We start from the raw sequence: 14,008 nt of genomic DNA, 5'->3' as shown, positions 1-14,008 counted from the left end.
GAGAAATAATAAAGGAAGCCAGGCTCCCAAGAAGAGCGCCGCCACCACCAGGACGAGATGCACCGAGGAGCGCTTGTTTTCCCTCTCCTCGGACGGCGGCTCCTTCTCCAGCTGGAACTTGGCTATAATGAAGAGTCTGATATTCAACCCAATCATAATAATGACAGCGAATATGTTCCCAATAAAAGACCCATAACCAGTGATCAATTTGGCGGTGTTACTTCTCACCACGTTGCTCACAGCCACAATAAAGAAAGCGTACACCCAGTAGGCAGCTATGACCCCCAGGGTTCTGTTTCTGGTCATGCGCTGCGCGTATTTTAAAGGTGACACCACTGCGTGGTACCGGTCTGCCTGTGCAGCGAGGATGGCCATGAAGGACAGTCCCAGGAATGTGGGAACGATGTGAAAGGTTCTAGTGGGAGAGTCGAAGCTTTCCGTCACATCAAAGACGCCCACGTAGAAATAGGAGACCCCGGTGCAGACGTCACTAAGGCAGGAGCTCAGCATGTACATGAAGCGGTTCTCCCTGCGCAGCGCCCGGTTCAGCAGGATGCACAAGCACACCGAGGTGTTGAGGCAAACGATGGCCATGGCCAGCAGAACGTTCAGCAGCAGAATCAACACATTGCCGAAGCTGTTGGGGGGCACCAGCAGAGACAGAGCCTGGCTGTTGTTACTCATCCGTTCGGTCTGTGCGCCAGTGCAACCGGAGGCGGGTGCGCGTCTGCTCTCCTTTATGTAGGGAGAGGCAGGCCTGCTGACGGGCCCACCTGAGCAACTCTAATTCCCCCAGACAAGCAGTCAACAGACGCTCGGCAAAAACAAGCAGACGTCAACAACAGGAAAATCCCACATTGGACCTGTGGAGGGAACCTGAAACTGGACTGGGACAGACTCTTTCAGCACAGAAAAGATCAAATCAAATCAAATCAAATCAAATCAAATCAAATCAAATCAAATCAAATCAATCTTTATTTATATAGCGTCTTATACAATCAAAATTGTTTCAAGGCGCGTTCCAGAATCCCAGGGCCTGACCCCAGACAAGCAACAGTGGCAAGGAAAAACTCCCCTTTAACAGGAAGAAACCTTGAGCAGGACCAGGCTCATGTAGGGGGACACTCCTGCTGATGGCCGGATGGGTAAAGAGAGAGGAGAAGGGGGAGGACAGGTAGAGGAGAGAATAGGTAGGAGAGGAGAGGAGAAGAGAGGAGAGGAGAGGAGAGGAGAGGAGAGGAGAGGAGAGGAGAGGAGAGGAGAGGAGAGGAGAGGAGAGGAGAGGAGAGGCACAGAGCACAGAAACACACACAAAAATACACTATACAATGGGTCAGCGGGGCCGGAGGTCATCATGCAGCTCCGAAAGGCGGCGATACCTGTAAATAAACAGGGGGGGGGAAGCAGAAAAACTACACAAGAATCAGCATAACTAGTCTGCTTGATGAGTAGGAGGAAAGGAGAGGAGAGGAGAGGAGACCATGACCCAGTGGGGTGACAGGGTCCTGTCAGGTGATCATGTTTCCGGACCCCGGCAGCCTCGGCCTATAACAGCATAGCTAAGATGTGACCTAATGATTAGACGACCCCCTAAGTATGATAATTTTTCTATCTATGATAGTAACTGGAACTACAAAATTAACAACAATAAGCTTTTTCAAAGAGGTAGGTTTTAAGTCTGATCTTAAAACTAGCGATGGAGTCAGCCTCCCGTACCTGGACAGGGAGGTGGTTCCATAGCAGGGGGCCTGGTAGCTAAATGCTCGGCCCCCCATTCTACTCCTAGAAACTCTGGGAACCACAAGTAGACCAGCATTCTGAGAGCGGAGCGGTCTATTGGGCTGATAAGGTATCACTAGCTCATCCAGGTAGGGTGGAGCTAGGCCTCTGAGGACCTTGTAGGTCAAAAGAAGGGTTTTAAAAATTATTCTAAATTTAACGGGCAGCCAATGAAGCGACGCCAGTACAGGAGTCATGTGATCTCTTTTGTCAATACCTGTCAGAACTCTGGCTGCAGCATTTTGGATCAACTGGACTTCTTAAAGAGTTGTTTGGACACCCTGATAATAAAGAATTACAATAGTCCAGCCTGGAAGTAACAAATGCATGGACTAACTTTTCAGCATCATGCCACGTCAGCAGTTTCCTGATCTTTGTGATGTTCCTCAAGTGAAAAAAGGCACTTCTAGAGACTAATTTAATGTCTGAGTTGAAGGAGAGATTGTGATCAAAAGTTACTCCTAGATTCCTCACAGAGAGACTAGATGTTAATGAGATACCATCCAGAGTGATCATGTGATCTAATCTATCCCTGAGAGGTTCAGGACCAAACACCATGACCTCAGTTTTTCCTGAGTTAAGGAGGAGGAAATTTGAAGACATCCAGGACTTTATGTCTTTAAGACAGGTCTGGAGCTTCACTAACTTCTCTGTCTCCTCTGGTTTCATGGATAAATAAAGCTGAGTGTCATCAGCATAACAATGAAAATTTATCCCATGCTGCCGAATAATGTTCCCTAAGGGAAGCATGTACAAGGTGAAGAAGATTGGTCCGAGTACAGAACCTTGAGGAACTCCATGGCTAACCCTACTGTATGAGGAGGGAACACCATGGACATGAGCAAACTGGTATCTATCAGATAAATATGATCTAAACCAGTCTAGTGCTGTCCCTTTAATCCCAATCACATGTTCCAGTCTCTGTAACAGAATGCTGTGATCAACTGGATCAAAAGCAGCACTGAGGTCCAGCAGAACCAGCATAGAGACCAGTCCATGATCGGAAGCTATGAGAAGATCATTAGTAACTTTAAGAAGTGCTGTTTCTGTGCTGTGGTGAGCTCTAAAGCCTGACTGAAACATCTCAAACAGGCTGTTCCTCTGGTGCTCCAGTAACTGAGTCACCACCACCTTCTCAAGAACTTTAGAGATAAAAGGAAGGTTGGATATCAGCCTATAATTTGATAATACGTCAGGATGGGCCTGGTTGTAGCAGATCAGCTACATTCCTGTGACAAACACCGCAGATCAGAAATTTTTAGTTGAATATTTCCTTTAATAATGTGGGTTTGTGAAATTAGGTGACCTTAGTGAGATCTTTCAGGGTCCCACACAAAATCAATGATCCAAACATGTAAGAAGTGTTGTTGGGGGGGGGCTAAAGTGTGGGGGGATTATACCAGTCTGTACCATTACACAGCTGCTTATACCTGTTCGCAGAAACTCTTTCACTTCACCATCTGGTCAGATTTTATGTGATGCATAGATTCTGGCCTTAATGTCACCACATATGCTTTATGTCCATTTTCTAACAGTGTGTATTATTACTGTTCAGGCTCCTGTGTTATTGTTTGATAGGTTAATATATGATAAGGATGGTGTTGTGTTGCATTTTCCTTTGATCAAATGGTTAAAAATACAATCTGAAAGATTTCGCAGTCTAGTTAAGATGGGAGAGTTCAAGATACAGTTTAATTAGATGAAAAATGTCTTTTCTTGTTACATTTGAACTGAGCATTCTCACAGTTCCAACTCGAAATCCAGTTGACAACCTGATATAAACACAGATTATAACCAAGATTAGCAGAATGTGAATGATCTTTATCATATAAAAGCTTCCCAGCCTGACTGCACACATACAGGGGTCAGATGTCATATAGCTTAACCACTCAGGTTTAATTCACTGCATCATCTTTACATTGTATCATTTAAAAACATTGAGTGGTGGATTTTGTTCAAACAGACAATAGACATTATAGGATCAAGACACATGTCCAATGGTGTTTTGAGGACCTTCTGCATTTCTATTTTGCAGATAATTTCAATCTGGGTTTAGATTTAATAGTTTATTCCTGTTTTCTCACATGTTGTAGAGATTCTGAACTAAAGCGCATTTCAAGCATCAAATACAAATTACAATTGCTCTATTATATACTGTTATTTAGTTTTAAAAACATGAAGAAGTGACACAGACTATCAGTAGCTCATATTCACAGCTTTGGTATTAATGAATGTTCATCGACGCTTGTGACCTTATGAACAGGAAGGGTAAATAGCGCCCCTCTTGTTAGTAACGCTGTCGTTCAGTTACTATCATAGACAGACAAATGATCATACTGAGGGGGTCGTCTAATCGTTAGGTCACATCTTAGCTATGCTGCTATAGGCCGAGGCTGAGGTGAGTTTTTCCTGCCACTGTTGCTTGTCTGGGGTCAGGCCCTGGGAAACAAACGCCTAGAAACAATTTTGATTGTAACAGATGCTATATAAATAAAGATTGATTGATAGTGGCTGTTCGGGGAAGCAGAATTTAGAACTTTGTTCGATCTAAAAAGACCATTAATGACACGTTAATTCTGTTGAGGACTGGCCTGAGGGTTCTCAGTTCAAAGTCTGGCACAGACAAAATATGGAAGGTGTTCTAGTCGGGGAAGTTGCCAGAACACCTTCCAACCAATGCCGAGGTACCCATGAGCAAGGGCTCAAACCCACAATTGCTCACATATATGGCCCTGCGAGCAGCAGGCCACTCACCCAGGGCTGGACCCCGCCTTTGCCCATATGCAATGTTATAGTTAAATACTGTTTTCGTGCATTAAAACTAGGGGATTCATTTGAGAACTGGTTTGAATGATTTCGATAATTCAGAAGAGCACAAATTCTGTAACTATGATGCTTTCCGTTGTTTTAGATCATTTTAATGTGTATAAAATGAAAGGACACAAATGGTAAAGTTCCTCTTTAACTTCGCCTCCAGACAGTTCAGCGCCGCGTTTGCGCTCTCTGCCCTCCAGAGACCAGTTTGCGTAAATCCTGACAGGAATTGGCCCATAAATATGCCGCAGCCGCCGCTCCTCGTCTTGGCGGCGCGTCACGATGCTCCACAACGCCACCGTCCCCCTGTCAGTAGACTTCGACACTGCGGGAGACTTCTTCATCTTCATCTTTCACATCCTGTTCGCCACGAGCGCCGTGCTGGTGGCCGGCTCGGTGGTCATCGGGATATCCTCGACCCGCTCCCTGCGCCGCCAGAACCGCTTCATATTCATGCTGAACACGAGCATCAGCGACACCTTGACCGGCTTCTCGGTCTACTACCTGGGCCTTTTCGATGTCCAGGAGGGGTATCCCTCACGGAACGGGACCTATTATATATTGCCTTCATTTCTAGGTGTCAACGTGTTGACCTTCCTCTTCGCTCAGTTTGATCGCTACTTTGCCGTGTGCCATCCTTTCTTCTACAACCGCTACGTTGCGCGCTCCGTGGTCATCGGGATCTGTGCGTTTTGTTGGATTTACACGTACACGATCCTCATAGTGCAGAACATGGTGCCCATCTCAAAGGCGGCCCAAATAAACGCGTTTGGTGTGATGACTTTGCAGATCATAGTCTTTGTGAAAGTGCTGATGACCATCCAGTTGTACATCATCGCCAGGAACCACCTGGGCAGAGAGCCTCCCAGCGCCGAGAGAGACAATAAAAAAGAGTCGCTGCGCATCATTGTGTTCGTGGTGATCTGTTTCTTGGCGCTTTGGTGTCCCTCGTTTGTTAATATAATAGTCAGGCAGTTGACCAGGGGCGGCCTGAGATTCAGGAACGAAGCCACCAACTTGTTTGCCATCATGGCGCGCCTGAACGCGCTGGTCACACCCGCGCTGTACGTGTGGGGCAGCCCGGCGCTGCGGGGAGCCGTGTGGAGCACCGTGTGGCGGCGGATCTGCCCCTGCAGGCGCAGGCCAAGGTGATGCTCGGGCCAGCTGCCGTCGCGCACAATTTCTACGCAAATAATGAATCGAAAACTTTAAAAAAAAAAAACTGTTTGTGTGTGTGTGTTTCAGGATTGAGTGTTTCTTCGGAGGACCAGCAAATAAATGATCCCCTCCAGCAATAGCTGCATCATAGCTTATCAGACTGGACCGATGATGATGATGATGATGGTGGTGGTGGTGGTGGTAAGAACCCACTAAATGGACCTTCCAGTGTTGAATTTGTTTAATAACCTTTTTTTTTAGGACATAATGTGATTTTATATGAGATCAACTTTTTTTTCTGTCTCGCACGTCAAAAATGTGGTTCGAATTGAAAATTATACGTATTTATTTGCTCAATAACAAACTGACAAAAGTACCAAAACTATAAAGACATGTGCTAATACATATTAAATGTTTTGTTTTGAACTCTAAAGTCTATAAATGTGTTTTTAACAGCTTTTTCTGACACTTCTTCCATGTCTTCGTTCGCTCTTCTGTCTTTCGCCTCCAGGGGGCGCTGAAGGCGGCGTTGCGCACGGTGCTCGCGCCTTCTGGTGTTCTCTTTGCCTCATTCAGGGAGGCCGAGAAAAGAATCTGCTGCTCCAAGCAGCGGCGATTAAAACCCGCTTCTCTCTGTGTGTAACATGTATGTAAAGATTCTGAGTATAGTTTTCTACTCTGTAAATCTTTGAATTAAGCACCACACTGCCAGACTGAGCCTGCAAAATCTGACCAATAAAGCTGCAATTTGTCCAACAAATTCATTCTCAGCTATTCTTTAGGTGTTTTTCCAAGCCTACAGAACACAAATCCAAAATATTTACCGAAACATCAGCCCTCAGCTGTTGACATTAGGTGATGCTGCACGTCAGGACCTTGGGAAAAGGCCGCTCCCATGGAGGTGGCGTCCGCTATAAAGACATGAAATCAAAGCTGTGTGCAGATGCAACAATGCCTCTCTCCAACACCTCCGGCTCCGGAGACACAGGGATCCCGCTCTCTGTCACCTTTGAGAGCCCTGTGGATTATCTCATATTCATTTTCCAGATATTATTTGCTACGACCACTGTCCTCGTAGCCGGGACTGTGGTCGTCACTATCTTGGCTACCAGAGCCTTACATATGCAAAACAGGTTCATTTTTATGTTGAACACCAGCATTTGCGACACACTGGTGGGGCTCTCTGTGTATTATCAGGGTTTGTTCGATGTTCAGGAGGGATTTCCTTCGAGAAATGGAACCTATAACCTTCTGCCTTCTCTTCTAGGGGTGAATATAATGGCCTTTCTGTTTGCACAGTTTGACAGGTATTTTGCCGTCTGCCATCCCTTCATTTACACACGCTTTATAAGCCGCTCAGTGATTATCTGTGTAAACGTCTACTGCTGGCTTCAGGTCTACGTCCAGACAATAGTTTTAATTTTCTTGCCCATTTACAAAGCCATACAGGTGTATGTTTTTGGCATCGTGAGCTTACAAGTCATTGTGTTCACCAACCTGGTGATGACCGTAAAACTGTTTATTATTGTCAGGTACCAGATTGAGAGGGATCCTCCCAGCGTGGACAAAGAAAACAAGAAGGAGTCACTGAGAATTATCATTCTTGTTGTGCTGATCTTTCTTCTGCTGTGGGGCCCCTCTTTTGTTAACCTTTGCCTCAGACTACTGATGAGACGGGGTTTGACGTTTCGGAACGAAGCCACCAACGCCTTCGCTATCTTGGCCCGCTTGAACGCAGTGTCCACATCGCTGGTGTACTTGTGGGGGAGCCGGGGTCTGAGGGAGGCCTCGGTGAGAAGAGTCTGGGCGTGCCTGAAATGGAAGAAAAGGCTAAAAGTGTGAGCGACCTATGCTGCTGTATCAGTGGCCTTTTATTTTTAATGTTATCAGGGTCAATGAAAAGGTGGCGACCAGAGAAAATGATTAGTTTTGTTTCACAGGAGTCTTGTTGAACTGTTCTTTTCACCAAAAAGTGTTTGATAATTTATATTGCAACCCCAAAACAGCTTTCTATAGAGAATTCAAGCGGATGACTTCCCCTGAAAACCTTGTTTTGCAACATTTTTATGAGAATGTGACGCATCAGTGTTTCCCCCTGATGTGTCATAAGTGCAATAGAAACGGAGAAAAGCTGAACGTGCAGATCAGACTGCAAAAATATGAAATCATTTATTCCAATGTAAAATAAATACTTAAATTGTGTTGTTTTGCGTATTTTGTTACTTGAATGCTAAATTGCAACGCACGTGACAACTGCAAAATGGGACAGCACAAAGACGTACTTTGTCTATTATGAATGTATTTATGAGAATAATGTATTTAGCAGTCTTGCAAAATTCTGTTGAGAACAGTCCATCTCTAACCATGTAAATATGGAATCTATACGGTAGAGCCTACAACTTGACATATTCTATTTTTATTCTATTATTCTAAGACTATTTTTTATATCATATCAGCAATCACTAGTCTTTCTGCAATCAATTAATCACTTTTTAAATCAATAAGAGAATGTGCTTTATTTACATATTTGTATGGGATTTATTAGTCTGATGGAGAATCATTAAGTCATTTAAGTTCTGCTGCTTTCTAGTTTCATTGTTTCTCCACAGTGTTTCACACTGATTCTTCATCAGCTTTCAAATAACCTTGTTTCTCCCCCACAAAACTGTCACATTTGCTTATCTAATTTACATCTGCAGTGTTGCTGCAATATTAATGATTATTAGCAAAGATAGTAAGAACTGCACTCAGTTATTTAAAAGATACGAGCTTGAAGACGAGCCAGATAACAACTCGATACCCAAAATGCCTCTTTTACAATATTTGGCAGAATTGTAACTTTGTAAAAAAGAAACTATCTATTGTTAACAGGTGTCGACAGTACTGTTGCAAACCTAACAATGTATATTATGACATTTTTAAACACCAGGCCTCTAATTATGTGTGTTTAAGAAAATGGAAATATGAAAATTTTCACTCAGAAAAAAATAACTATAGTTTGCTCATTTTTGTACTTTTATTAGAATACAGAGCTAAATTTTTTTATTTTTTTTTGAATGGAAGTTAAATAGTTTAAACCACCACAGTGTCCACTGAAGAGATGCTCTGAGCATCAGAATAAAGAAGAATAAAGGTGCAAGTGACTCTCTGAAGATGAACGATGGTGTCTTAGCATCACATCCCAACAGGAGCAGAGCAGGGGTGCGACACAGCTTCCATCCGTGACCTTATCAAGGTCGTCACTAATCAACACCAGTGGGGAGAGGCAGAGAGAAATTACAGGAGCAATTTTCATTTCATTCATTTACATAAACCTAATGGAAACCTAATGGATGCCACTTTCTGCAGCTCAGCACCTGGACTGCTCGGATCTCGGATCAGGAAACGTTTTCATTTATTCTCATACACATCTGGAAAGACCTGTAATTCTTATGAGACTACTTTAGCAAAAAAGACATCTGAGAAATGTGTCAGCTAAATGTTTTCCCCCAAGACCAACCAAAATGCAACCATCAGTTTATGCCAGTACCGAAACTTTGATGTAAACGCAAACCTTTTTGGGAAAAGGCTTGTTGGTTCTGCGCATGCGTGCTCAGGTTATGTGCGCTAGAGGGCGCATTAGCACTCTCACGATGCAGAAGTAAAACTATATTTAGAATGTTTATTTGTGATTATGCAAACGAATATTCTATAAGAATTTGCATACTTTGCATACAGTGGATATGATGACATCTGGAATTATGATAAACAAATAAATAAAGAAAAGAAGACTCAAAATAGCATCAAAATATCGGATTTATTTAGATGATTTTTGCTTTCAGATGTGAGTGCTTGGATAGCAAATCATTGCTTAATCCTTTTGCTATTCGGTGTTATTATTTCATCCCAATACTGAAGCACGTTTTACTGAGAAAATGTCCTATTTTTACTTTGTTTCTTGTTTTCTTTCTTTCAATTTAATTTTCCTCTTGCAAGAGTCCACATTCTCGCAGTTTTCCAGTGTTTTTTGCATTTACATAAGTTGCATTTCCCTCTTCTCACCTGCAATGAGTTAGGGACAGTTTAGAATATGGACTTAGGAATCAACAACTCCAAATAAATAATAAATTATTCTGTAAGAAATAGTTTTTAAAAAAAAGTTCTTTGTGAAAGTGTAAAGAAGTTACTCCAATTATAAATAACATTACTATGGCATTTTAACCATCCTTATTCTTTGTGCTTCTTTAGCATTCTGAAGCTCAGGAAAGTGCCTCATAGTGATTCTTGTTTTTTAAGCAATTCAGACTAAATGTTTCAGGCTAAGTAAGAGGATTTTATTCACCAGATTTAATTTTTTACAAACGCAGTCTGTTATTTAAAGAAATGGCTCAGTGACTGTGAAAAGCAGTTCCTCTGATTTTTACAGACAAGTGTTACAAATCTAGATCTAGACATTTCTGCCTTTTGATAAGGAAATTCTATCATAGTTTATCATATAGACAACAACAAGTGCCTGGCTACTTCAAAAGAATACTGGGAAGTTAATGGTCAGCAGGAGCGTGGAGCTTGGATCAGGCTGGGAATGTCACCTGTTGGAGGGCTCACTGTTTATGCTGTAGGAATTTTCCCCTTCAGAGAGACACTTTTCTGATCTACACCTGTACTGGAGTTCTGCTGCCGCCATACTGTGCGGTTTAAATTTACTTCCCGATCAGTGTTGGTCTTTACAATCATATAACAGGTTATATGACTCTGTCAAACTTCTATTGTTTTTCTGCAAACATTTAGGTGCAGGTACTTTGGTAACTGAGAGTAAATCCATTCATTCATGAAATATATGCAGCTTTTTTAATTCATCTCCAAGTAATAAGCAAGAAAATCAAATAGTAACACAACATGTGTATTATCTGAAAGCATACTTTTTTAAAGTAGAGCACTTATCTTGGTTATAGGTGCTTAAGTCTTAAGTCCCAAAGTTACAGTTGTGACTTTATCTACAAATAAGCGTACAGTGTACAGTTTGGATGTGTGCTGTAAAATAAATATTAAATATATGTCAAAATAAATAGTTCCATTCGAGTCAGAAATTAAATTGGACAGCAAAAGTGTGCAGTTACAGGAGGTGAGCGTGGACAAGTATGAACATTAGGAGCACAGTAGCGTTGGTCTCAATGAAAATCACTGGGTTAGATTTTTCCAGGGACTCCACTGGCTCCAGGTGGACAGTATGAGGGAGTCTCTGGAGCGAACCCTCAGGCTGCTCGCCGTCTTCGGTATCAGAGTGGAAGAAGAAAATCTATCCTGTAGTCACACGGATCACAGAAGAAACCCCGATTTTAAAAAAAAGATCCTTAGGATTATATTTTGGTGTAAAAATGCATCTACCTGGTTGTTGTCGAGCAAACGGTAATGAATTTGATGTTCCAGGGTGAAGAAGCTGTGAGGAGTCGACCAATTGGACGGCGGCTCGATGGTCACCATCAGGTTCTCGCCCACATCTTCACATTTGGCAATCTTGGGACTGTTGGGCTGAACTGTAGAGAAGAAAGAAGCCAGTTTTGGATCCCTGCAAATTCTATATTTTGATGTTTTTGTGTTTGTTTGTAAATGTAATGTTATCCCAGTTTTTTCACATCACCAAATGTATCAAAGATCCAAGTAAAGAAGTGAAGGTTATGTGCTTTTTAACCAAAATCGTCTTGAGAAAAGCATTACCACTCAAATATATTCACTCACTGATCTCTCTAAGAAAGAATTTTTTGGTTTTCCTGTCGAAGATCAAGTCATCGATGGCCTCAACTGTGACCTCCAGCTTGGTGTTTTCCTCAGCGTAGGGTGAGAGGGAGTGGGAAAGCTGAAACTGGAATCCCCCACCGTGCACCGGACCGCTGCTAGTGACCCACTGACACGATTTTAGTCTTTTAGCGCTACAGGAGAAAAAACAAAATGAACTCTTACATTGTAAACCATCGTGAGATATGGCCTGATTCTTTAAGAAGGTCTGTTCTATTTTCTTACCAGTCTTCACCCAGGCCTGCTCGCGCTGCTGAATATGTTTCCTTGTTCCAGTTACAGTTGAAGATACAGTCATACGATCTTGCCCAGCAGTGCAACTCAGAATCTGTGAGGACTACAATGATAAGACAGCAAAATAAATAATAAACCATAATAAATCACTCAAAGTGGCCCATATTAACGAACAATATCATTAAAGTAATCATAGAATTTATAAAACTAATAAAACTATCTGAAGACATGTGACATGAACAGTGATGGAAGGAAAGAAAAATGAGGAGGAACGTCTCACCCGGTTCCTCGATTTCGAGGAGATAGACTGATGACAACATACGTCCCTCACTCCAGCAGCTATAGTTTCCGAACATTGTGAAGTCCACCTGGGACAGATTCAGGTCTGGACCATTCTGCGTGGTGTATTGCCCAAACGCCTCGTTCTCCACGGGGACATCGTTGAATTTCCACGTGATGGCTGTGTCTGGGGTTGAGTTGCAGGTGAGGATGGCTAAACCATTGAGTTCCTTAGCCAGCACAACTATAAACACAGACAGTCATGTCCTACACAGCTATGTACAGTCTGATCAACATTTCTGTTATAAATTAAACTATATGATTATAGCAATGAGGCATACAGTTTTCTGGAATGCTGCTGAGGCCATGCACTTCTGAGCTGCTGATGAACAGGAGGCCAAATATCCACAATGACAAGATGTTCTTTGAGAATAGAAGAGTGCAAACGATTAAACAATATTCTATTGTTGTTGGGTGTTTTTTTTAAATTTCATTTCTAAATGAAAATAAAAAAGCATTTAGTCAGTTGTAATTGCAGATTACCAATTTATTCCCCATTCCGTCCCTTTGTTTTGTCTAATTCTTACCATGTTGGTGATGTTACACTGAAAAGCCGTTCAGCTGTAGCAGTAGCAGAGATCCTTCGCTGTGTCTGCCCGTTGCTCATTTGTATTTATATCCTCATCAGCAGGGGCAGCATCATCATTATCACCACCATCATCATCATCATCACCATCATCATCATCATGGCACCTTTGGAGTGAGAGAGGAAAAACTGTTGACAGGGCGCAGCGCATTTCCTCAAAGTTGCTTTGCATCTCAAATTTCACAGATAATGTGTGGAAGTTTCAAGTAAGGGCCACAGAGATGGAGATAACTAAGTGTGGGTGTGTAGTGGGGTGGGGGGTTGCCCTCAGGAAGTGTGAAATACAGCAACGTCTGAGACATTCGGTGTCTTGGGAGTAAAAAAAGACGTATATAAAAATAACTGAGTAGAAAACTAATTTTCTTTCTATCTATGTGTCAATCTATCTGTCTGCTGCGCCCCCCCCCCCTCCCACACACACACACACACACACACACACACACACATACACACACGTACACACGTACACGCGTTTTAGTTATTTACTACTATTAAATAGACTATAGGCTCAGACTGGGGCAATCACCAATTACTGTTTAAATAAACTGATAAGGGATCATGCGAGGAAGCAGCACTGTGTTCTATTGAAGTAAGTTGTTCTTTCAATGTTTAACTGTTGCATTCAATGATTGCCAATTTTTGCTCCAAACTGACTGAGATGAAACAGTTAATCCTCCAAGACCTCTAGAAGGCATTCAAGAGTGGCCAGATACAAGTTCAAAGTTCAACCGACGCAACGCAACACTACCACCATTGTACATTTATTATTTCTCTTTGGTCATTATTAGAAGTACCGATAATAACCCCTGCCATTGGGACCTGTCATAGCAGAACAAAAGGTTAAACAGGTTCATTTATTTGCAGCCATATGAAACGGAATTCTGTGTATCACACTTGCAGTTATATTTAAATAAGAAATTTGCCCATGGTGGACACCCCAATGACAAGTACGAGTTAAGTGAAATAGAGCCCTCTTTCATCGGTTCTTTCCCACAATGTGGTTAATTTTCCCTATGCGTTGCTTGATTCAGGTACGGGGCAGTCCGATTTAAATCCTTCTAAAGGTCAGTCCTATGAAACACAGACATCTCTTTCGATCTCAAACCACACTTCACTCATGTGCATCTGACGCAATGTTGCTGATGTGTTTCCTAGGTAAAGCTGGCCCTTACACTTGAAACACTCCACTTTGTCGTGTTATGTCAGCTTTGTCTTGCTCACTGAATTAGTAAATCTTTATTAGTAAATTCTCCCCATCATCATCTGAAATGTACTTTTCTCATCTTTAAAAACCAATACTCTGTAGTCACACCAACATGAAATTCT

At 42.4% G+C, this 14,008-nt stretch overlaps 2 protein-coding genes across 2 annotated transcripts; one reads left to right on the top strand and one right to left on the bottom strand.

Moving 5' to 3' along the window:
• Window positions 1–4,875: 4,875 nt before the first annotated feature.
• On the top strand, window positions 4,876–6,498 carry LOC105418065 (G-protein coupled receptor 15-like). Its single transcript, XM_011616021.2, has 2 exons — window positions 4,876–5,741; window positions 5,839–6,498. The coding sequence occupies exons 1-2, from the start codon at window positions 4,876–4,878 to the stop codon at window positions 5,873–5,875; spliced, it is 903 nt and encodes a 300-aa protein (XP_011614323.2). The 3' UTR covers window positions 5,876–6,498.
• A 4,069-nt stretch (window positions 6,499–10,567) lies between these two features.
• il12b2 (interleukin 12B 2) lies at window positions 10,568–12,745 on the bottom strand. The gene is made up of 7 exons (XM_029829816.1): window positions 12,624–12,745; window positions 12,378–12,459; window positions 12,038–12,280; window positions 11,749–11,860; window positions 11,467–11,657; window positions 11,116–11,264; window positions 10,568–11,031 (listed from the first exon to the last, which is right to left on the bottom strand). The coding sequence occupies exons 1-7, from the start codon at window positions 12,624–12,626 to the stop codon at window positions 10,909–10,911; spliced, it is 903 nt and encodes a 300-aa protein (XP_029685676.1). The 5' UTR covers window positions 12,627–12,745; the 3' UTR covers window positions 10,568–10,908.
• Window positions 12,746–14,008: the final 1,263 nt, after the last annotated feature.

The sequence above is a fragment of the Takifugu rubripes genome, chromosome 21, assembly GCF_901000725.2.
Source record: "Takifugu rubripes chromosome 21, fTakRub1.2, whole genome shotgun sequence".
Taxonomy (NCBI): domain Eukaryota; kingdom Metazoa; phylum Chordata; class Actinopteri; order Tetraodontiformes; family Tetraodontidae; genus Takifugu; species Takifugu rubripes.
This window is presented reverse-complemented; position numbering and strand designations above follow the sequence as displayed.

Bases quoted from the DNA above. Each gene is read 5' to 3' on its own strand.
- LOC105418065 (XM_011616021.2), top strand. From the start codon at position 4,876: ATGCTCCACAACGCCACCGTCCCCCTGTCAGTAGACTTCGACACTGCG. The intron at 5,742-5,838 runs GTGATGCTCGGG...TGTGTGTTTCAG, and splicing joins CCCTGCAGGCGCAGGCCAAG to GATTGAGTGTTTCTTCGGAG.
- il12b2 (XM_029829816.1), bottom strand. The intron at 11,861-12,037 runs GTGAGACGTTCC...TTATCATTGTAG, and splicing joins CCTCGAAATCGAGGAACCGG to TCCTCACAGATTCTGAGTTG. The intron at 11,032-11,115 runs GTAGATGCATTT...GTGTGACTACAG, and splicing joins GTTTGCTCGACAACAACCAG to GATAGATTTTCTTCTTCCAC.